This window comes from Athene cunicularia, assembly GCF_003259725.1.
Source record: "Athene cunicularia isolate RWA chromosome 17 unlocalized genomic scaffold, athCun1 chr17_part1, whole genome shotgun sequence".
Classification (NCBI taxonomy): domain Eukaryota; kingdom Metazoa; phylum Chordata; class Aves; order Strigiformes; family Strigidae; genus Athene; species Athene cunicularia.
In genome coordinates this window covers 10,058,401-10,081,329 of record NW_020799122.1, presented here as the reverse complement: position 1 = coordinate 10,081,329, position 22,929 = coordinate 10,058,401, and the positions used below count along the sequence as shown (strand labels likewise).

The 22,929-nt window shown below is 44.0% G+C and overlaps 1 protein-coding gene across 15 annotated transcripts in view; it reads left to right on the top strand.

Annotated features, from left to right (window-relative positions):
• Positions 1 to 22,929, top strand: part of CACNA1B (calcium voltage-gated channel subunit alpha1 B) — a 301,534-nt gene that overhangs the window by 145,100 nt on the left and 133,505 nt on the right. For 11 of the 15 annotated variants that reach the window (XM_026860251.1, XM_026860247.1, XM_026860248.1 and 8 more), the window contains 4 exons: positions 7,601 to 7,716; positions 17,482 to 17,538; positions 18,278 to 18,352; positions 20,313 to 20,402. In XM_026860251.1, the coding sequence (XP_026716052.1) occupies positions 7,601 to 7,716; positions 17,482 to 17,538; positions 18,278 to 18,352; positions 20,313 to 20,402 (338 nt within the window). The remainder of the gene's footprint in view (positions 1 to 7,600; positions 7,717 to 17,481; positions 17,539 to 18,277; positions 18,353 to 20,312; positions 20,403 to 22,929) is intronic. The other 4 variants (XM_026860255.1, XM_026860252.1, XM_026860249.1 and 1 more) reach the window with 3 other exon arrangements.

The window sequence follows — 22,929 nt, the reverse complement described above, 5'->3', positions numbered from 1 at the left end:
CTTGCAGCATTTCAAATCGAATAAGGTGGAATCAAAATGAAATCAGCACAAGCTGAATGTAAAAACAAAAGGAAGGAAAATGCATTGAAGGCTTCACCTCTGTGCTGTTCCTCTTCTCTTTCTAGAAATACAAGATGTATCCCATATCTGGCTTGCATTTGAAGCATCTTCCTGCTCTGTTCAGTGATAAAAGTGACTGTGAAGCCTGGCTCAGTGCTGAGAGATCAATCTCTCAGTGATACTTTCATCCTTTATCAGCTGGTTGAGTAGAGCTATATTTTCTCCCTCTTTAGAGCAATGAGAAGGAAGCAGAAGCAGCTCTAGCTGTGCAGGATTGATTGAACCAGTCCTTACTCCTAAGCAGTGGATATTAGGATGGCTTAAGCAGCTCAGCCAGCTGGGTCTGGATGTTTGAGCTCAGTCTGGGAGAGATGGACATGCCTCCTCAGACCATGCCCAGTGTGGTCTTGGCTGGTTGTAGCTCCACGTGAGATAGAAACATCTAACACTGTGTGTCTTTGGAACTTTGTGCAGCTGATGGGACAACCTGGAGTGGATGATGAGCCACAGAGCTTTGTCATCTTCAGCACTAAGAAATCTCACTCTTTCTCTGGGCTTTCTTTGTTTAATAACAAGGTTCAAAACTCTGACTTCTCAACAAACCCCCTTTATGGGCAGGAAAACAATATCTTAGAGCTACCAAATGTCACCAGCATAAAGAAATTCTTACTGATGGTTTTCCAGGTGAATCAGTTGCTTGGTTTCATCTTGTTCCAGCACTTTCCAGTGTGATCTCTCTGTGCTTTCTTACACCTCCCTCAGATTTTCATCTTGTCCAAATGAAGTGCATTTCCATGATTTTGATTCTTGTTCCAGATGGGCTTTCTATGCAATATGGTTTGCCTGTGTTCAGTGATGACCTGGGCCTGATTTTTAGAGGTATTTACAACCAGTGATTTAGCAATACTCTACATGCATTTCTATTCATGTTTTTGAATCGGTAAGCCAAAGGCATTGAATTATTTTTAGTTTTGCCTGCAGGTTTCTCTACACTTGAGAATTTTGTCTGTGAATGAGAATAGCCATACCCTGGCTCACCCTGAAGTCTTCCTGGGGCTTACTGTGGTAAAGATATCTGATGTTACAGTAAAGAAACTGATGTCCTTGCTGATCTCCTCTCATTTTGTTTGTAGCCTTTTTGGGGGCAAGGTGGTGGCTATGGACACAGCTGAGCCATGTCCTCTTGTGTTTGTGTCTTTCCAGCTATGGGCCATGATACCTCGTGTCCAGGCAGCTGGAAATTGCACTGCTTGTCTATTTACTCCTGGATTTGTTTATTTTTTTTCTTTGTTAAGCCAAATTTGTTTCTACTCGCTATGTTTATATCTAACTCACCAGCATCCACCCAGGTTAGGGCACTGAAGGGAATGATGCTCTCTCTCTTCTCCCCAGTTCCTTCCCCTCACCCCTTGCCTCCTGTGTGCTGCTGTGAATAATTCAGCCTCTGCTGTAGCTGCCTTTCCTCCTCTCCTAGAGCAGCTTTTCTGAGGAACACCGAAGGTTGGTGCCTTTGAGGTGGTTGGTCTGCAGGGTGTCATCCCTGCAGGGTTGCTGTTCTGCTGCTGCCTCCCTGGCAGCCCCTTTCAGGCTCTTGGAGCCGTGTTGTGTGTTGTGGTGGGTCCTTTAATGTCTAAGAGAGTTCAGAGAGTCACTGGTGCTGCTGTTGATGATGATACCCTAGTGACAGTGCACTGTGCTGAAGCAAAATGCTTCGGGAATTGAGGGAAGATGGTGTCTGCTGTCCCTGCTCAGAAACTAAGCTTTGCTGTTGTGCTTCAGATACCCCCCCTTTCTATTGGGTGTCCCGCTTGCCTCCCTCTGCACTGCCCTGAGCCACCACAGCACCCACAGGAGCGGTGAGGATGCTCAGCATGTCCCCAGGCCCTTCTGCGTCTGCATCCAGGACACTGAGCATCTGCTTTTCTCTTTCCACTCCCCACTGTTCATCTTGCTCCTGATCACTCTCCATGGTCTGTCTCTGCTAGGACTCCCGCACTGCCTCTGTCTCAAAGAAGAGGTTTGCAGAAGGCAAAATAAATGTTTTGTACAGCCAAGGCTTTGTGTCCTTAAACAGTTGGTGTCCTATAAACAGTTACTGTCATAAAGGTGGTGTTTTTTTTTTTTTTTTGCACCCAGCAGAGGCTTCCCCTTATAAAGGATTTACTATTCTCCAGAAAGACAGAGATACGAACCTGCAGAACAAATTCTTTCCCTGGAGCAAGAATCTCCTTTCCTATAAACACGTGGATGCTGATGTGGTTAGTGAATGAAATGTTAGGAGTATTAACTGGATCAGACCCTGGTGAAGCAAGCCACAAGGGGCTTTTGCAGGACTGTGTGTATGAGGTACCAAACTCAATCACACAATTATTGCAGGACCTACAGAACAGCAGGAGCACAAGGAGGGCTGGCTCAGCAGGAATCTGCCTACGACGCCATTGTAACCGGCTTCACTCAAGCAGTCAGGATTTGGTTCGATTAGGTCAAGGTGGCAAACTCCTGCATCAGAAACAGATCTGAGAGGGAAAGGAAAAATTAACTGAAATCTCTTTCTCTGTTTCCTTCTTACGGTTAATTAACCAAAACAAATGGCAGGAAGTGGACTTCCACCCTTAAAATGCAATTGTTTCTGCTTGCATGTGGATGCTCTCAGGATGCTGGAAGGCTTGGAGGTGTGTGCAGTCCCTGTGCTGAGAATTTACCCTAAGGCACTCTGGAGGATCTTGTGAGTGATGTACAGCCCTTGAACAAGTTGTTGCAGCCTGCCAAGAGCACAAGAGATTTGGGTTTACTGAAAAATGCACACAGTATTCCATTCATTTTACCTCTCTTATCATCCAGCATGTTCATGTCTGCTGTGCTACAAGTGCATGTTCTTATCTCTGCAGTCCCTTTGCAGCCTCTTATGGAGATTCCTACCTCAGCGTTGCTCTTGATGAAAGCTTACTGAAAGTTGGATGGATAATTGGCACCAAGTTTCTTTTGAGGTTCCTTCCTTGCTGATTGTAAAAGGGGTGAACTGAAATAGAGAGGAATTTTTAACGCTTCACCTCCCCTCATCCAGGCAGCCCCCAAGTAGCACAACATGCATAATTTTGTACCACTGCTACTCTTCCAGCATGTATTTCCCACAGTGGTGCTCCTCAACTTGCATGTCAGGCAGCCAGAGGAGTTGCTGTTCTCCATCTTCTACCTCCAGCCTGTCCCTCCCGGCTCCTGCGTGACGTGGGCTGCTTAACAGCTGCTGACAAGTATCAGATTTGTTCTTGGGCACTGCTCCACGTTCAAGCAACAAAGCTTACAAATTAAGCCTCCTGTCTTGTCCAATTTTGTTTCTCCACCTGGAGAATTTGTTCTGGCCTGTGAGTAACTCAGTCAAACATCTGCAGTTCTGGCTGGTTCCTTCGCCAGCAGCTCTCCCACTTGAATTATCTGGCTCCCCTCCATTCTTGAGGGCTGCATTTCTCCAGGCAGGACTAAGTCCCTAGATGTCACGTGCCATCCAGGCTCAACTTTATTCCTTGCTTTGACGTACTTGAACTGGAAATGAAGCCAATCCTAAAACTGATTGTTTTTTTCTGTTTTAGACTTCACATCCTGAAAGTTCTTTACAGCTGCTTTCCAGGAGTCGCCGGTGGAGTCCTCCTGAGATCTGTGCTGCTTTCTGCTCACCCTGAACAGTGCTTTGGATTTACTAGATGAAGGCTGTTCTCCCATTTAAGATCTGAGATTTCATGAGATCATGTGTAGCTCAGTGGTATTATTCTGAATGAGGAGCTAATTACCTGTGTTGTTATTATGAATCGCTAATCATCAGCACTATTAGTGGTAGCAATGACAGTAAAGCTATATCATCTCTCTCTGCCTCTTCTCTGTGAGTGGGAAGTGTTTCTGTCTGCTTTCTAAGCAGAAAACCTGAATTGCAGAGGTTTAATGGTGTGATTAGTCTTGCAGCAGGCCTGCTGTCGCTGGCCCTGGGAGTGTGCCATGGAACCCAAGACCACGAGGAGCATTATATGATGCAACAACTCGGGTCTCTGCTGTCATATAGGAAAGTTAATCAGAGACTCAAGGGATGAAGACTGTGCTTTGTTTATTTTTTTTTTTCCGTTTTGGTTGCTGTGACAGTATTTTTAATTTAAGACCAGCATGGATGAAATACTTCTAAGAATTTCATTGTTCTATAATCTTTTACTGACCTTGGTGATTACTCATAAGTTGACCTTGTCTCTTCTATGGCTGGGGGGGATCTTGAACTTTCCTTCTAGTGCATATTTACAACGAGATTTATTTAATTCTTCCACCCACCAAGGTGATAAGCAACAATCATCCATTTTCCTGGTGACTTTAAGAACTGACCACTCTTGAGAAGAAAAATGTGACACATTGAGCTTAAGTGGATGGCATGTGGTTTCCATGATGAATGCCCTTTCTTTGATTTCTGTTTGTTCCTGCTGTCTCCATAGAATCAGTTATTCACAACTGTCATGTTGTAACTAAAATGCATCGTAGACATCTAACCAGGTAGAACTTGGCTTCCCCCAAAGCAATGTCTCCTGTTGCTGTGCTGTGTGTAGGAGTCAACCTTCCCCCTTTCCTCCTCTTAATGCCTGTCTGGGCAGTGCTGAAAGATGAATATTTTGGAGAGATTTTTGGGGTTGCCAGTTGATGACAGCCAAGGATGAGAGTGGGTGAACATTATTACTCACTCCAGAATGGCCAAAGTGTGGAGGACCAGCTATGAAGAAAATCCTGGAGGTAAAGCTGAGAAGGAGGCAGCATATTTCCTGCTTAGGTTTCCTTTCTGGTGGTTTGGGAGATTTTTTTGTGAGTCAGTGGCATAAATAGCAATTATGCTGAATAAAAGAGGAAACTTATTTACTGCTACCAAACTTCCCATGGGACTTTCTGTCTTTTCATTTAGAACTGGCAGGAGAACTTCAGCTGAAATATTTTCAGATGAAATATGGATGGAATTTTTATATACTTTTTTCCCCTTTTCTTTGAATATAATCTGAAATTTTGTTTAGAAGCTCTCAAACAGAAATCTGTGAGCTTTCCAGTTGCTGCAAATGGGGAATATTTCAGTTCCTGAATGGTGATGAATGTAGTGGCAGGGACGCGCATACTTTTATTAATACATTTCATAAAGAAAAACACAGTCTTTTGACAACTTCTAGCTTCATCAAACCTCTCTCCTGGAGATAGGGGAAAGAGCAAGTGATGCATTACTTTGCCAGGAAGACCATACATCAAGACCCTTCAGTCTTCAACCTGGATGATTTTGTTGCAGCTCTGTAGCACTCAGAAAGCATTCAGTGAGACCCAAGGTACCGTCTTCTCCTGGAAGTTGCCTTCCCAGTGTCTATGGCAGCGTCAAACCTGCCAGCTCCAGGGGACTGGAGGTGCAGGTGGCTCTAACCTCAGCAACATTCCTCACTGATGTCTTTTGAAAAGTATGCACGGCTGTACAGAAACTAATGAAAGTTTGGAACTTTGCGCAGTTCCTTCTTCATTCTCGTACATGCTTAAAGTTGAGATTAAAGGGACAAGATAGCTTTTACTTTCCTTAGGCCAGATAGGAGCTGGCAGAGGATGAAAGGCTTTGCAAGGAAAGCTCTCCCTTGCCTGTCCCTGAGAGGTGAAGGAGCATTGCTCATCCACAGCTCATCTGCCCTTCCTGCCCACTGCAGTCCTTTGTGGAACTCCCCACTGGGTGTTGCCTCCCGCTTTGCTCTGGCACAGCCCAGCTTTGGGAAATCTGGGGTGACACGAGCCTGTAACACAGGAAACGTGGCCCCTCCACGTCTGACAATTTAAATGCATGTTGTCACCTTGTGCTGTCTGATCTCCTTCCTCCTGCTCCAGAGAGAAATCAAAACTGAGAGGAGGTCTGTGGCCCCAACCAACAGGCACTGAACCAGAAATGAGAACATTAGAAAGGAAGAGGGAGAAAATCGGCAATCCAGCTGACACATGCAGGATCCCAAATCACCCTGCAGACACATGCTGAATTGCAAGGAGGAGCTGTTGGTTCAGAGTGATGTTTCGGCTTCCTCTCCTTCAAGGATGGGGTCATGGGCTGTGCTGTCAGGTGGGGGACAGGAAAGGGGAATCAGGAGACTGGGATGCAGTGCCAAAATCAAGATAACAGCTCAGCTGATGGCAGCTCTCACATCAGTGGCCGGTACTGGTGTGTGTCGCAGTGCTGAGCCAAGTCCTCCCTGCAGTCCCTTCTCCACAGGTCGGACCATCCTGCCAAAGGAAGCAAGAGTGTCAGCTTTGAAGGGTAAAGAGTAGGCTATGAATATAAAACTGCCTCTGACTTTTGCAGCTCCTTTTTTCATATTTTCCACCTCCCTCCCATCTCCTGCTCCTTGCTGGCTTTTGAGGAGCATGTGTGGGTAATGAACGGGTGATTAAGTGAGATTTTAGTCAAGAACAATGGTTAACTACAGGTTTGAAACAATTCACTGTTAACTGAAGATTTGAAGGACACAGCAGACTTAAAATGTCAAATGAGAGAATGAGTGAATCAATGATGTACATGAGGGACAAAAGCCGGACCCCACATTTGACTATATAGGTTAAGGTATCGTGGGAGTCACTCCAGCATATGCTCAAAGCGAGGGGTTGCAGAGGCCGGTTAAGAGCTCCATAAATGTTAGATGGACATGTACATCTTCAGGTGGGGCATCAGAAACTTGCCAGAGGTGATATAAATTAGCTTGAGGAAAGCCCCACTGCGGGTGTCTTAGGGTGATGGCTACACTGTTGTCTCAACGTCATTTCAAACCAGGCAGTAGGATGTACTTTGACAAGATTTTGCAATGGTTGGATGAACCTTACTTTCTGACTCCCCTGTAACAATCCTGTTGTAATGATTTGATATCAAGATCCTTGCTTCCCATGTGATTTTAGCAAATAGCAGGATCGTCGTTACCCTCAACCTAGAGCATCTGCGGTGTTTCACCTTGACCTGAGAGTACCCTTCCTTGCTTATTCACGACTTGTGTTTGTCAAAGTCATCTTAAGCCTTGGGAAAACTCAAAGAAAAGTTAACAGGGAAGAGTAGATCTCTTCCAATACCAAAAGAGTGCTGGTGTGTCTGTGACATAATATTGTGCTCCTAGAGGAAATCCCACTGTGGAGGGAGTGGTATGGAGGGAAGTGGAAGACAGTTTTTTAGTGTTGGGGATAATGATTTTTATTGCATAACTGGACAGGTGTATGTGGGTGTGCATCAGGATCTTGTTGTAATGGATATGATGTGGCCCTAGAAGAAAAGAAGTGTATGCACATGGCAGTTTGCAGTTCTCTTTCAGGATGAGAGAGGCAGAGAAACAGCTGAGTTATAAATCAAGTAGTAATTTGTTGGATAACAACATGTAGCATGCCAATGATAACAACGTGTAGCCACTCACTACTGCTGTCATCAACTTCACAAGCTTTGTGAATACAATCTGAAAGACAGAAGAAGGGCTGTGTATTTTCCCTGACCACTTGTGACATGTATTTTCTCATTCTTCTCTCTCCAAAGTGAATTTGCCAAAGAACGAGAGAGGGTAGAAAATCGTCGAGCTTTCCTGAAACTCCGTAGGCAGCAGCAAATTGAACGGGAACTAAATGGATACTTGGAGTGGATCTTCAAAGCAGGTAAGGCAAGAGATCTCCTGATGTTGGTTCAATATGTTTTGTGGCGAGTCTGGTGATGACAAAGGACAAGGGCCCCAGAACTAGTCCTCCTTAGTGCTGGCCACTGAGGTAACCCAAGACTAGAGAGGGCCCAGCCAGCACTTTCTTTTGTTGGGCTTGTTTCTAAGCAGTCACACTAAAATTACTGCAAAAGATCTGTTTGGTTAAGCAAAAATAAAGGAGCTGGGCCAACTTTCTTTATTGCTGAGATCAAAGCAATTGTCTTAATACAGTATAATACAAAAAGTGATACAGTGCCCAAAGTCTCCACAGTGGGGAAACTGTTCCCTTATATGAGTCATTTATATTTTATTTACTTTCCAGCACAGCTGTTTTATAAGCCTCTCTTGCCATGATGGTAAAATACACTGGAGCATTGTTTTTATGAGCTACAGAGATTACTTGCATGAAACTCACCCCAGCACATATTAACATTGCTTTATAACTATTATCAGTGAATGTTGTACTTTACTGCAAGCCATGAGCAACTTTAACAAGGACCCAAACACAGTAATTTAACAAAAAAATAGTGTGCTTTTCTTTTTTTATCAAACAGTAAAGATTACCAATAACCTTCCTGTGTTACAGAGTAGCAGATATTGACATAACCACAGTGCAATTCATTCACACAGCATCAAGAAAACTTCTGGGTCTAATTTGCTTTCTTTCTTGCTTTTCTGAGAAGGTGAAACATCAGAGTAAAGTGAAACTGCCTTTTAAAACAATGATGAGGAGAAAAAGAAGCAGTGGTTTCTCAAATAGATTTTCAGGTGCCTTTCCAGGCAGGTCAGCTTCATCCTTGCCCTTTACAAAGGGGGAAACTGAGGTCCAATGTTATATGTCAGCCGATAGAATAGTGGCAGAACTGGCACTCTGGTGCTCCTAAACCATGGGCTGGCACCACACTAAAAGCCACATCATCATTCCTTGTTTTGAAATCCATACTGATTCTAGAGGCCTGATGTGCTACAATGTGCTTGTGCAGGCAAGTGACTGTATGGTCACAGCACCTCATTCTCAGAATCACAGAATCATCCAGGCTGGAAAAGCCCTTGAAGCTCCTCCACTCCAACCATGACCCTCACCCTGACCGTTCCCAACTCCACCAGATCCCTCAGCGCTGGGTCAACCCGACTCTTCAACCCCTCCAGGGATGGGGGCTCCCCCCCTGCCCTGGGCAGCCCATTCCAATGCCCAACAACCCCTTCTGCACAGAAATCCTTCCTAATATTCAGTCTAAACCTTCCCTGGTGCAACTTGAGGCCATTCCCTCTTGTCCTATCTCTTATGACTTGGTTAAAGAGGCTCATCCCCCCTCTCTGCACCCTCCTTTCAGGGAGTTGTAGAGGGCCAGGAGGTCTCCCCTCAGCCTCCTCTTCTCCAGACTATTCATTACAGCATTGCACATGCATAAGCTGAGTACAAGCCAGGGGATGGAGCATCCTGGTGCTGTTCTGTGTGTAAGTGGCTCTTTATCTAGATTTACAGCTTCTGCTTGATGTGCACAACCTTAGTGCCAGTATCTGGAAAAAGTATTTTCATATGGGTCCTGCTGCTTTGCTTCTGCTTCCTCCTCTTTAGTGCTCTGCCAGCCGATATGCCCGGGCGGGGGGCTCTGCCCTGCAGCAGGTGCCGTGGGAGCACAGGGGTGGGGGCAGCCGTGGTACCTCCCCACAGGGCAGTTGTCCAGGCATGAGTCTTGACATCCTGGCAAGAGAGGCAAAAGACTGAAGCACTGAAATGTAAAATAGGAAGAAGTAGCAGCAGCTTATATGGTGGCTTGAGCCCATTATTTCCCATCACGCTATACAGAGTGACAACTGAGTGCCAGCTGTATTGACGGACTTTTATTCACTGTGACTGTTCAACAGCAACTGTCTTCAATTAGGTAACCACACTTCATTCTGTGGTTCTGTAGGATTCAAAAAAGAACCATTCGCTTTTGTTTCAATTTATAATTTGCTTTCCCATTTGTTTACAGTTTTTGTGCTGCCTCAAATTCAGATTAATTAATGGTTTATCCAGTGGCTGAAGCAGAGTGCACCATGGTTTTCCCTTGGCTCTAGTGCCATCCTGCTTTTAAGGCTCCTGTGATTTCTTGGTCTCTAAATCCTGGTCTTCCCATCAGTAAAATAAAGATGAGAATTCCCTTGCAGGGATGGGGGTTTGTTCGTTTCATTTTGGTGACTGTTCTGCCAAGAAGAGCTATGCAGAGGTCATTAGCTGAACTTGTCTGAAAGTTGAGGTGGAGATGTTATAAAACATACAGCCAATCTCTGCTCCAACTTTGCATCCCTGTGGGAATGGCTGGCTATTCTATTTCTGTGTCGCCAGTGCCGAATAAATGCCACATAGAGTGGAACTGCTATAAAATTCCCATCTTTTAATTTTGTCTAATAACACAAGATCCAGAAGGTTTTCTAGAACACGAAAGTGTATGCAAAACAGCTGAATTAGGGAATAATAAAAATATCCTGTAAAGGCATTGTTGAAAATACAATAGGAATATAAAAAGAGCTTCCTACTACAGCTGAAAAATAATAATGATTAATATCAACTTAGCAGTGTTAGTAAATCGTTGAATACAAAAGGTAGCACGAAGGCTAACCAAAAAGAAGATAATTGTTTAGAATTCAGGCACTGAAATTTGGGATTTTGTTGTTGATAGGGATTTCCCATTTCTGTTTTAGAGGCCAGGACTTCAGCTATGAAATGATTTTGAATTTTAAAACTAGATAATCAGTCTTCCTTGTCCAGGACTGTGGGTGGGACAGTGGTCAAAGCAAACTGCTAGGTTGGGGGCGGAAAACAGCCAGGGAGGATGGTCACAGACAGTCCAGCCTACACAGAAATCTACACAGCAACCCCAGGCAGTGAGATGCAATAAGCAGTTTGCATAAAAGAAAAAGAAAAAGCTCTTGGTTTTCTGCTCTAACGTAACTCAGGAGGATTTAGTTATTATCATGGAAATATCTAATTGTTTTTAAATCCTTCTAGCATCCTTGACCTGTTGAATCTTGTAGTAAGGAGTTCCACATGTTAACAGTTGGTTTGGTTTTAAAAAACAAACCAACCCGCCAAGCGGTATGTCCTGTCCTCAAATATAAATATGTCGCCCTTCTGCAGGGAGAGGAAGAGCTCAGGAGAGCACTTTGCATTTCTTTGTACTACTTTTATTTCTTTGATCTCTCTCTACCTTGTTTCAACTTATTTTTTTCTGCTCCAGAGCATGCAGAACCAATCTGCTCCATCCCCTCTCTTCCCATGGAAGGTTCTCCAGGCTTCTAATATTGAGAGTACCCTCCCTGAACATTTTATTTCTTTCTTTTTTCTCATTTATTTCTTATGCAAGGTAGGAAGAGTGGAAAGCTGCATTCTAGTGGTTCATAAAATGGCATCTTAACCTGATTGGTTTTACTCTGGTTTACATATTCTGAGTAGTTGCTGGAGCTAGAAAGGAGCTTGCCATGTTCTCGATAGTACTCAGTTTTTTATCTCCAGTGCTATAACTGGTTTAGGACCAAGGAAAGTATTTGAGTGACTAAAATCCCTCTCTCATTTCTACACTACCTCCCATTTGTCAACGATTTTAATTTAACGTTGTGCTCATCATGTATTTACCATTCCTGAATGTCTTTAATGTTTCTCACAGCCTTCTCTATTTGCAATCTGAATGGTGTCATATTATCTCTTGTTGTACACATTGCATTAAAAAGGTGGTTCAGATAAAATTTTGGGGTTGTTTAATATCAACCCTTCCTTATACTGAAATTTTAGACTGTTTAGTCCTCCAACAGAAAACAACAAGTCTTTATTTTCTACCTCTTAAGCGCTGTCTGACTCGAGCGTGTTCCAGATGTAGTCTGATGACTTTCTTACATTTGTGCTGCAAGAATTAAACTTCTTTAATAGTCAGGCTCTGGACTAAATGACTTCTGCATTTTAATTTTTTTCTGGTCGTGCTTTCAAATTTTTTCCAGTAATAAAATAAGAGTATAAAAAGGAAGAAAATATTAATAAAAAGTGCTTGTGAAGTTTTCAGGGAGGCACCTTGGCAAAACTGAAAGATTTTGGTGCCAGCTCGCTATTGATAAATCACCAGAAGTGCAGCTGTGGTTGAAACTGAAGCAAACGTAGCTCAGGCTGTTATAAATGTGGATTATTTAATACAGTCAGCAGTATATCTGCTTGAGGGATCTATATCAAGGTGTTTTAAACAGTGACAACCTTAATGTGCAAATACTTGTGGAAGTTGTACTTAATACAGGAAGCCTTAATTGAGGAAGTGCCTTCTTAACAAAGGGTTGGGGAATGAAAGAGAAAATTTTAACATAGATAATGTGCTGGAGTGCTGAATTTAGACGTGCATGACTTAAAAAAAATTCAACCCACAGTCTGAACAATTTCTTTAGAGTTTGAACTGAGTTTCTTCACTTTGGATTAAACAGAGGCCAGGTATGATGTTTCTAGCTTTACTTATTTCTCAGGTGTATATTGAAGAAGGAATACATAAGGTTGTCAGGAGGGTTTAAGTATTTTGAAATGAGATTACAGGTGATTTCATGTAAAATTCCCTTGTCATGAGGCCAAGACTAAGCAAAGAAAATTGTAATTCAGTAGTCTTTTCAAGGATGTCAAGAAGAAAATGTCATGCTACCTTAAATGATTTATAAATCTGTGTCTTCAAATCTGTAAGATTTTCAGTCTTATAAAACTAGTGTGCACAGGCCAGAAGCAATGATCAAATGCTATAATTCCTTGTATCTCACAGAATTTAGGCCAGAAATTCATAAGGTAATTGCCATGTCAGGCTCCTAAACATTGACTGTTTAGAAGTGAAATGTATGGATCAGTTAGAAACAGACCTATAATGTTAAATTTAATCTTGAAGAACAAAGTCAACTGTCTGTTTTTTAGTAAATTCCTTAAACAGAGCAACTCTTCCCACCAGTAGAAGTCAGCTGATCTAGGTGTAAAAAGCAATACTTTGCACTGAGTTGCTCTTCTAGGCACGAGACAACAGCTCTCTTCCCCAAACGCCTCTTCTTCAGTTCAACCAATATCAAATAAAGTCTTGTTGGTTATGAGCAAACCTTGTCCTGTACCACCCACTGTGTGCTGGGACAGGGTCTGCTCTTCGTTTCATGTTTTCCTTGGGCTCTGTGTAAAGGCAGTAGCAAGGCAATTTGAAATTGTGCCTTTCAGGGGAATTAAAAAGTGGTGAAGCCAAGCGATGTAATCCATGCAAATGATTTTGCCACCACTGCTTTCTCCATTAAAATCCTCAAAACTGTAGCAACTATTAGGCTGTCATGCTGCATTTCCAATGGAAAGCAGAGAACTTGAAGTTCTTTGCACTGAGTAAAGTGCTTATAAGCCCACAAATATTCTTTTGAAGATGTTTCTCTTATCTTACAAGGACATGCATCATTTTTCAAAACACTTTTCTCAGAGACTGGAAGTCTTTCAGTTCAGAGCTAATCAAGTTGCATGTCTTTTGCATTTTAATTCTTTGCAAGTCCATCTCTTTCACACAACATGGATTCTGTTTCTTTTCTCCTGGAGTAAGCAGGCTCGGGGAATGGGTTCAACCTCTCTCTTCCAGCTCACTGTAGCTTGAATGCCACTCGTTGACATGACAAAGCTTTATGAACCTCAGGCTTCAGCTTTCTGTAGAAGAGACAGAGCAACAAGCCCCATGATACAGCTGAGAAAAGACACCTACATCAATGAAAAAGGGCAGCAATGTGTGTGAGATGGCAAGGGAGGATAATTGTCAGAAAGACAAATTAGAGTTCCCCGTGAGAGTGTGATGGCTTCTGAGGGATGCACTTTTATTCATTTTTTCTATTTAACAAGTCTGAATCTTCAACAGTTAAATTCAGTTGTTCTTCCTTTTTTTTTTTTTTTTCTCTAACTTCTGTTGCCTGTTGAATGTGAATTATTTCCTGTAATCTGCTCTTTTGAGCCCACAGTATCCTATCTCCCCATGCCAAAGAGAAAGAGAAGGGGCATCATGTTTCTCTGCTGCTTTGCCTGTATTGTTAGCTTGCCAGTTCTTCAGTATAAGCTTTGCCTTTATTTCCAGTGCTGTAACATGCTGTGTGTTGTCAGTACTTAATGACCAGCAATTAATCTTACTGCCTAGACACCTCTCACTCTGATATCCCAGCAAAGTCCCTGTGCCTTTGTTTGGAGGCTAGAAGTTGCTGATCTGATACTATCTCTTTGTTGAATATTTCTTCTCATGTAGAAGCACTGTTGTTTGGAGGTTTTTCAGGTGCCCTAATTATCTTCTTCCAGTCTCTGTGTTACAGTGATGACTAAAGGCAATGCAACTTCTGATCCTGTGCTTAGGATGCTGTATGGTTAAAAAAAATAAAATAAAATAAAATAAAAATCCTAGCAATTATGACTAGCCTGCTGAACTGTCTTTTCAGAAGATTTTAAAAACCATGTAAAGTCCCCACTAGGGTTGGTGTGGTGTGTTGACTTCCCAGAGGATACAAGACGGTCAGGGTAACAGTCAAGGGAGAAAAAGGGGGAGCAGTGGTGGAGCAGAGTTGGGCTTGAGGGAATTGCATAGGTGAAACCTGGGGTTTGTTTATTTATTTTAAGGGAACAGTAAAACTGAGCCATGGTGGGATATATCTGTGGATGAAGATATGTTGGGCACAAGCTCAGGGCTCTGAATTTGGGGCAAAGGCTCAGCTGGCTTGCAGAGTTGTCTTGAAAGAGTGTGTACTTCGTAGGTGAAAATACGTTGATATCGATCACACCTTTATAAATTCTGAGGTCCCACTGACATTTATCAATCTGGTTTCTGAAACCTCAGGTGGCTAAAACTCTCATCAGTCTGATACTGGAACATCAGATTCATAAGTAAGACATTCCAAATCATGATGATCATGTATCCATACAGTTTGCAGTCCCCAGAGGTGGTCTGAGGACTCGGGATGGTTCATCCCCTCCTGCCCAAAGGACAGTGAAGTCATGACAAAATATTACAGGAACATGAAAAACAAGAGGCCACTCAGAAACAGGATAAAAGACAAATTCCTTGCTCTGAGATCTTTGAAAGGAACCAGCACAATTATTTTCCTCCTGCACTGATACGAAACAAGTGCAGAACTGAGCTTCTAGCAAAGTGAGTAGACTCTCTTCCCTGGAGTGTGTTGGGGTTTTTTAACAAGATGTGACTTAAACCAACAACCCTCAGAGCACTGACCAGTAAGTGTGCTGGCTCTCGCTGAGATCTTCCTTCTGCAGACACAGCTCCTCTGCATTGCACTCACCTGGGCATAGCCCTGAAGAACAGCTGCCTGTCTTCTGACCTTTGCTAGCTCATTATTTTTGTTCCTACCGCCTGCATGGCAGTGTGTCTGCTCCCTGCAGTAGCTTGTATTAGTCCATCTATGCTGTCTAACAGTCAACTTTTCTTTCTGGGAGTGGCAGAATTGCTCCTCTGGGATGAGCTTGCTTTCCCATGCTTGCTCTTTGTTGCAAGACCTAAACATATGTACACTCGACTTCAAACGGTTTTGGATTGTCACTGCAACGTGCTAGTACGTAGCACAGGAAAAACACCCACATCTGGGTTGTGCAGAGGAGCACAAAATGGAGAATCCTGAAGTACTGGTGACCAAACTAATCCCTGGATCCAAAAGACTGCAGAAACCTCTGCGTGGCACTATTGACTCTACTGGTAGTAGGAGCTGGACTCATTTTGATGCAGTTCTGTACAGCACTGTGGGTACATCACCTTCAGATATTATATAAAGCTTTTAAAATCACACTCCATGAGCAATGTAGGATTAAAAAAAACCAAAAAACCAACCAAACAAAGAAAACCAAAACCAAAACAAAACCAAAAACGAACTATAGGAAAATGTCCAGTGTAATAGCATCTCAAGCTTGTGCTGCTTCCAGCACAGATTTGCTTTCTGTTTCACATTTACAGGCCTTTTGTCTGGCTGCCTTTGGAAAGTGGGATCTTCGTATCTAAACCATCCCTTTACATGTTTTAGGGCAGTCATATTCATTGTTAATTGCCTGTTAACTCCTTACGTATTTTTAGCCCCCAAACGCCAGTACAGCTTTTCCGTAGGCAAGACATCAGAAGAACATTTTTTGTTTCTGAGGTGCTGGTTTGAGAGAAAAGTCTCTTGAACTGTCTAAAAAAGCCTGTTTCACTTTTCTGACCTGTCTTAAGAAGCCTTGGAAAACATCTGAATTGTATTGGCTTGTGGGTTTTTGGAAGGATTTCATGCCTTTTAAAGTGCAGACTTTTAGCTCACCGGACATTTTTAACCCTCTCTTGGCTCTCCTTTCCTCCATGTCTCTGATGCATTGGTTTACACTTTCTTATTTTGTTCTCTGCTTGGGTTTCCAGTCCTCCTCAGTCCTGGGTATTATGTTTCAGCCTTCTCAATTTGCTGTCGTATTAATATATCATTCACTCTCTCTCCCAGATGATTAATAAAGAGATTATATAAGGCTTGTGTGATAGTGCTGATCCCTCTAGTATTCTTCTAGACGGCTTTCAGCTACACACTTTGATGTCTGGCCTGTGGTTTGGGTTTGGTTTTTTTTTTTTTTTTTTTAGTTAGCTTTCCATCTAGGCTGGCTTAAATGGACTTTAAAGCAAAATTTTGTGAAAACACAGTGTCAGATGTTTTAGTAAGATCCCAAGTTACATCTATGCCAAGCATGTGAAAGAATTTGTCATTTATAATAATACAAGAAAGTGTACAATTTACCAGCTGCCAGCTCAATATTTTGTTTGCTTCAGATTGTCCTTTAGAAAATCCTCACATAATTTTACAGCAGCAAGCTAAAATCTGTGGTTCAGACTGTATGAACTGTAGGGTTTCAAGTATTGGCGCAGTGTGGTGTGTGCTGCAAATTGACTTGAGTGATGACATTTGCATTGTGAAACCTCAGGAAATTTGGTTGTCTTTCATGCAGATAAAAATGAGTCAGTTTTAGGAGGTTGTTTTTTTTCTGTGTTTTCTGAATTCTTTTAATGTAGAAAAGTATAAATGTGTATTTTGGAGATGAGTTACACAGGAATGGAAAACCAACGATGGTGTTCTTCTACAAATTGTACAACCTGAGCTGTGCTAGCCAGAACTTCCCCATGGAAACTTTGCTGTGGATTTTAGGTGGACAAAGATTTGATATGATAGCTATTTGGTGATATTCTGTCTCTTGAGATGTGGCATAGCTGACATGCAACAGCTGACCCTGCTTGTGTTACCCTGTGCCATAAGACAGAGATCCATTTCCCATGGGCTGAGTCCTGGTCTTACTGATTTGACAAAAATACAGAAGAGCAGCAATGGGTGTCTCCAAAGTGACTGGGCATGAGGGACCATCCTCTTGCTTGGGTCTGACAGAAGGCTCTTGGCCTCCAGAAGTCCCTTGCAGATGATAGCTGAGTAAAGAAAGTAGAGTGGGTGTTTGATTATGAAGAGGAAAATCATGGAGGAAGTGCTATAGTCTTCCAGTGGTGTGTCTGGCCTCCTCTCCATGTGCATAAGGGGCACAGGGTAAGAAACATGGCTCTGAGCCGTTCCTTCCTCCACAGACTTGGTGTAACTGGGTGATACAATAGGGTAAGGTTGATGACTGCTGGGACAGACACCTGCTGCATCCAGCTCAGCTGGTTTTAGAGTGGAGATGTGATAAATCTGAGGCTGAACCTTGCTGGTTTTCCTTTTACAGAGGAGGTCATGCTGGCAGAGGAAGACAAGAATGCAGAAGAGAAATCTCCTCTGGACGGTAAGTTGTTTTGCCGTGCAGTTTTCCTGCTGTAATATGTAAGAGGTTCACCTGCTGTACGCTGACATGGCTTTCCATTGTAACCAGGAGGGTGTGAGGAACACGCTCTTGCATGCACTTTGTATAAGTCGGGCTAAAGAGTCCCTTTTCCCATATCAGGTCTTTCTGAGGTTGCAGGTGGATGATGAACAGTTATGTGACACACCACTCTGGGATGGGGATCTGCCCTTGGGGTCGGTCGGTCCCTACGCTGCCTGTGGGACCGCAGCGTGATGGGGACACCCGCCAGCCTCTGCCGAGCGTGGCTGGCTGAGTCTATGCACAGGTTGTGGCGGGGGTAGGCTGCAGAGCGGATGCCAGAAGAGAAATACATTGACCAAGAGAAGGCAGGGCTCTAAACCAAGGTTTCCAAATGGATTCGACAAAGAGACTAAGACCCCTGTTACTTGTAAGCAGTAAGACATAACAGGGTGTGGTGATCCTATCTTCCGACGTGTGACCCTGGCGTTGCAGGACGGCTGGATGTACCGAGCTTCGGATGCAGGTGCAGCGAGGCTGCGGGGACTGCTCTCCCTGTGCCTCCAGACCGATGAGCTCTTAGGATGTGACAGCCAGTCAAAGTTCAGTTAAAGATTCTTCCCTCTCCCTTTTCTGACCATCTTTCGTCCTCCCATGTCTCCTCCTTTCCCCTCCCCTCCCTTTCCCTCCTCTTTTTTTTTCTCCTCCCATTCACTGTCAGGGAGGGCCGCCTCGGAAGGGCCGATTCAACAAGGCACGGCACCGGCAGAGACTAGCAGCGGCAGCAGCTACAACAGTGAGTGGATTGCAAATCACCAGGGGCTTAGGTGGCACAGCGGGGCAGTGCTTCTCCCCCGCAGCCCCATGTGCCCAGGTCACCGGCGATGCTTCTCGGGTGGTTTTGCACCTTCCTCTGAGCCACGCGGCTCCCTGGGGCATCAGGCGCCCGGCTGCTAGCCCACCTTGGCCAACCTGGTGACCTGTGCTCGGGGAGGACTCGGGGATGGAAGAGCTGGGACTGAAGAAGTTCAGGGCTGAGGTGTGCTTGGCAAATCTTCGTGCGTGTGTGCGGGTGTGTGTGCGCTGGGGAAGTTTATCCAGCACATGGGTGCAGCCAGGGCTATTAGTCTCGAGCTGAAATGAGAGTCTGGAAGAGTAGTCTGAAAAGCTGAGTGGTGTAAGCAAACTAGAGGTGGGTACAGGCCACGGAGTAAAGGCCCAGGTATACTAAGGCGCTCTCTATACTAGTAAAGAAGCCCGGCAGTGTTTGCAGCCTTGAAGCCAACTGGTGTGGAGCAGCCCACATCTATGCTGGTAAATTATCTTAGTCTCCAAAACAGCGAGACATTGCATCAAAGGTGCCTGCAGAGATGGCACGACCTAATTGCTAAACACATGAAGGAGTTATCTGGGGGAGAAGATAAAGAAGGTGGTGTTCAATTCATACCAGGGAGTGTTGTAAAACTTTACTCCCAGGATTGGTTATGTTCCAGTGCTGGGGAAGGGCCTGGACATACTGGTGTGTACTGGGACAGATACAGCCTGAAGGACTAAAAGCTAATTTCTGGGACTGAGGATTCAGCATAGTGCTGGGCGGGGAAGAGAAGAGCAAAAGCGGTTATTTGCAAAAAAATTGCATCCCGATCACAGGTTCAGAGCATCCTCTCCTCTTCAAGCCCCTCCGAACCTGGGTGATGTTCTGGGTGTTTCCTTGGAGTGACAAAAGCACTAATGCTTGCCTTAGCTGCGGAGGAAGAAGCACATCCGTTTCTCTGTCAAGGCAGGGAAATTTGTGTAGAGTGAGGGGATCTTCTTGTACGAACCTACCTCCAGGGTAGTCGCTGCAGAGTGAGTGGGTTTGCTGTGTGTGCCTACTGAACAGTATGTATCACCACACCGTGGGGTGTCTTACTGCTGATAGAAAATGGTGCTTAGTTACTGTGTGTCTTGAAGCTGTTACAAAACTGTATCAACATATTTTTTTCTGCTAGTTCTCAAGGTTTTGCAGGTAGGTGGTCATGGAACCAGCGTCGGTGCTGTTCCTGCGTTACCCCTCGCGCACAGGGTGAACAGTGCAGACCTCTCCCAGCCTTAGGTTGCAGTTCTCTTTCCCTGTCGAGTAAAACGGCGTAGCGATGCTTGCCCTCCCCACAAAAGATGCTGTTGCACAAAGTGTGTTTTCAAAGAGTTACGACATCCCCAGAGGGAAGGAATTGTACAGTGGGTGCTGTTAAGAGTATGTTCACTGGTTTGTGGCAATTGCTTTTGATACAGCATTTCTGCTCCTTAAGGCATTGCTCTGTGGTAAACTGTATCCGAGCACCGTAAATGCTAACTTCTTAATGGTGCACACTGTAAACAACGTTAATGTTTTTAATGGATAAAAGCACTCATCTCATAACCCACAGGGGCTCAGAAAGATTCAGTGACCCTGCCCAGCCTTTCTGCTGTGCTAAAAGGTCCAGCAGCTGCAGTGACTCCCCCATCCTCCTGCATCTGCTGGAGTGAAGTGTAAGTGTGCAGACCTGTGCCTGGCAAACCTTCAAGATCTAGAAGGTTAAATAAATAAATGACCCTGGCATCAAAGCACACGGAGGCCCTGCAAGGTTGTAGGTTGTCTGATTTGCTCCAGTTTACCCTTGTGTGAGAGCTTTAAGCTGGCATTGGGAAGTAAATGCTAGCCCTGGAGAGTGAAGGGGAGGGGGAGAGAGAATCCACTCTGCTCACAGGGCGTTTTCTCTTTAATTTGCACACAGTGTTGAAAAGAGCTGCAATAAAGAAGAGCAAAAACGACCTGATTCATGCTGAAGAAGGTGAGGACCATTTCACAGACATTTGCTCCGTTGGTGAGTACTGGCTTTGCATTCCCTGAGGTTTAGATCTCCACCTAAACACGTTCATGTCATGTTTCCTCTGAGAAGCTCCTTTGCTCCAGTTTCAAGAAGGAGAATTATCACTGCTCCTGCAGCTGCACTCAACTTACCAGAGACAACGGCTTCATGGCTTCACCCTCTCCCTGACGCTACCCTGCTCAGCTATTGCATGCTGCACCCTCTAAAAGAGCCCTGCCGAAACGCTTGGGGAATCTGTGCTGTGTTGGCCATACTGTGATAGTGCTTGGAACACACTCATTTATGCTAATGAAGCCCAAATACATCAAATGATACTGCTAAGCCTCACATGTTGTGTGGAGGAGAGAAAGTGGACACTTAGTCACAGCTGCCACTAATGCAGAGTGTATAGTTCTGCAGCCTTTGCCATGTGAATGGTTACTGGGAAGTGCTGGGCAGTGGCCCTAATTCTCTCATTCTTGGCTTAGAAGAAGGTCTTAAAGCAATCCTCCACATTTTTAAAGCCAGATAGGGGATACACACCTGTATGCGTGCAGTTACTCACATACCTCTAATGCAGAGTGTGGCACCCTTCATAGTGTAGCACTGATGGTGTGGGTTTGGTACCTTCAGCTCTGGAGAATAAGGCCCTGTCAGGCTGCAGAGGCACTGCTTGTTCTGCAGTTCACAGAGAATTAGTTCCCTCCAGAGACGTTGCCAGGTGCAGAGGCAGGTCTGGGGTTCGCAAGGGAAGGCAGACTCTGAGCACACAGCACCCCACCTAAAGGGAGCTCTTTGGACATCAGCAGAAAGACCTTTCAGTCATGGGCTTTTACTTGCTGGCTGGGAGACATTTTCCTGACTGCTTTGGAGTTAGCTATTTGGCTTATTCCTGTCCCTGTTGTTTGAGTTTGTATTTTGTTTTGCTGCTGAAGCAGCAGATGTTCTCATTATCTTCCAAAGAAATGTCTTGGCATCCCAGTTACCACAAAGCAGCAAATCCTGGATGCATGAGAGTAGCAGCACTAACAGTACTTTTGAGAGTACATGTCCATGTATGCTTGCAAGCGTGAGTGCCTCAAATGCTCTTTGGAAATCTGGCATTAACATTTTAAGAGATTACAGCTGCTGCTGGAATTTTTTTTTTCCCTTTAAATGAAGACCTGGTTGCAGGAAATGAATGTTGCTCAGCATGTTACTGACACCATCACCCACTGTTGAACTGCCACAGTCCCCTGGGCTGAGCAGGCTGCAGGTTTTGTGGCTAAACTGCTGACATTTCTATAAGAGATTTGCTGCTGAAAAGAGGGCAAAAATGCAGCAACCATGTGCATTTTTGTTTCTTTTTTTTTTTTCTTTTTTTCTTTTTTGTTTTCTTTTTTCCTGAGTGGCTTGGATCCCCTGCATGGATAAAAAGGAATGATCATTTTTGGAACATTTGTTTGTTGTTGCAATAATTATGAGGGCTTTGCATTCACATCCAAGTCCCTCCAGGCTCTGGGCACCCATGCCACGCAAACAGATCTTTGAATTCAGTGTTTCAGGTGGCAACGGATGACGGAGCATCTGGACTTGTGGATAATCTGATGCAGAGCTGGGAACTGTCTTGGGAGCATATGGCAGGGAAAATAACAGCAGTGCTTTCCACCTTCTGCGAGTGGTTCACCCACTTGGGAAAAGTGTTTTTGATTTTGATTCATGGAATAAGGCAGAAAAGAAATGGATAAAGCAGATACTTCTGCAGGCTCCTGAAAAGGCTGAAAGTCTGCATAACATAAACAATCAGATCATATGGGCAATTATGCATAAAGAATATGTTTTTTAGAAAAGGTTTTTTTGGATGGCTTTCTATAATGTGTTGCTGATGAGAGCATAAGGAGTGTGGAAGAACTAACAATATAATTACTGAGTGCAACGTGAAGATGCAGACTAGAGTGGTGGAGACTTTGACAGGTCTCTTGCTGGCCATTGACTGAATATGTTGCACTTTAATTCAAACACAAGTACCTCAATGAGCCTTATAATTGCATTATAAAGCTCTATAGTTGTAAACACTTCCCAGTGTGCTCTCTGGAGTTGTTCTTAACGTTTATTCTTTTCTTTCCTTCTCTCAGCCTCTCTTTCTGCACTAATAAGTGTGCAGCAGTAGATGCTGGCTCCTTCTGGCTTCCCACCCTCTACACTGTACCAGACACAGGACATTGTCTTGATCGCCAGACAGTGAAGCCTGGGGAAGGGAGTGTTTTCTACATTAGATCAGTTTAAGTACTGTTGCTTTTTTTTTTCTCTGGAAGATCAGTAGAGCCAGTAGAGAGGGGTTGAAAGGGCAGCAGACTATTCCCATGCACATCTGAGAGTATAGACTGACCTGAATATCTGAGAGGTCTTTACCTGCTAAACGATATTACAACATGGTGCAGTCTGCAGAACTTGTAGTTCATTTTTGTCATCTTAAAGCAATAGATGAGCATGATGATTGGTTTGGTTTTTTTTTTTTTTTTTTTGTTTTTTTTTTTTTTTAATTACATTGCTGAATGGAGGA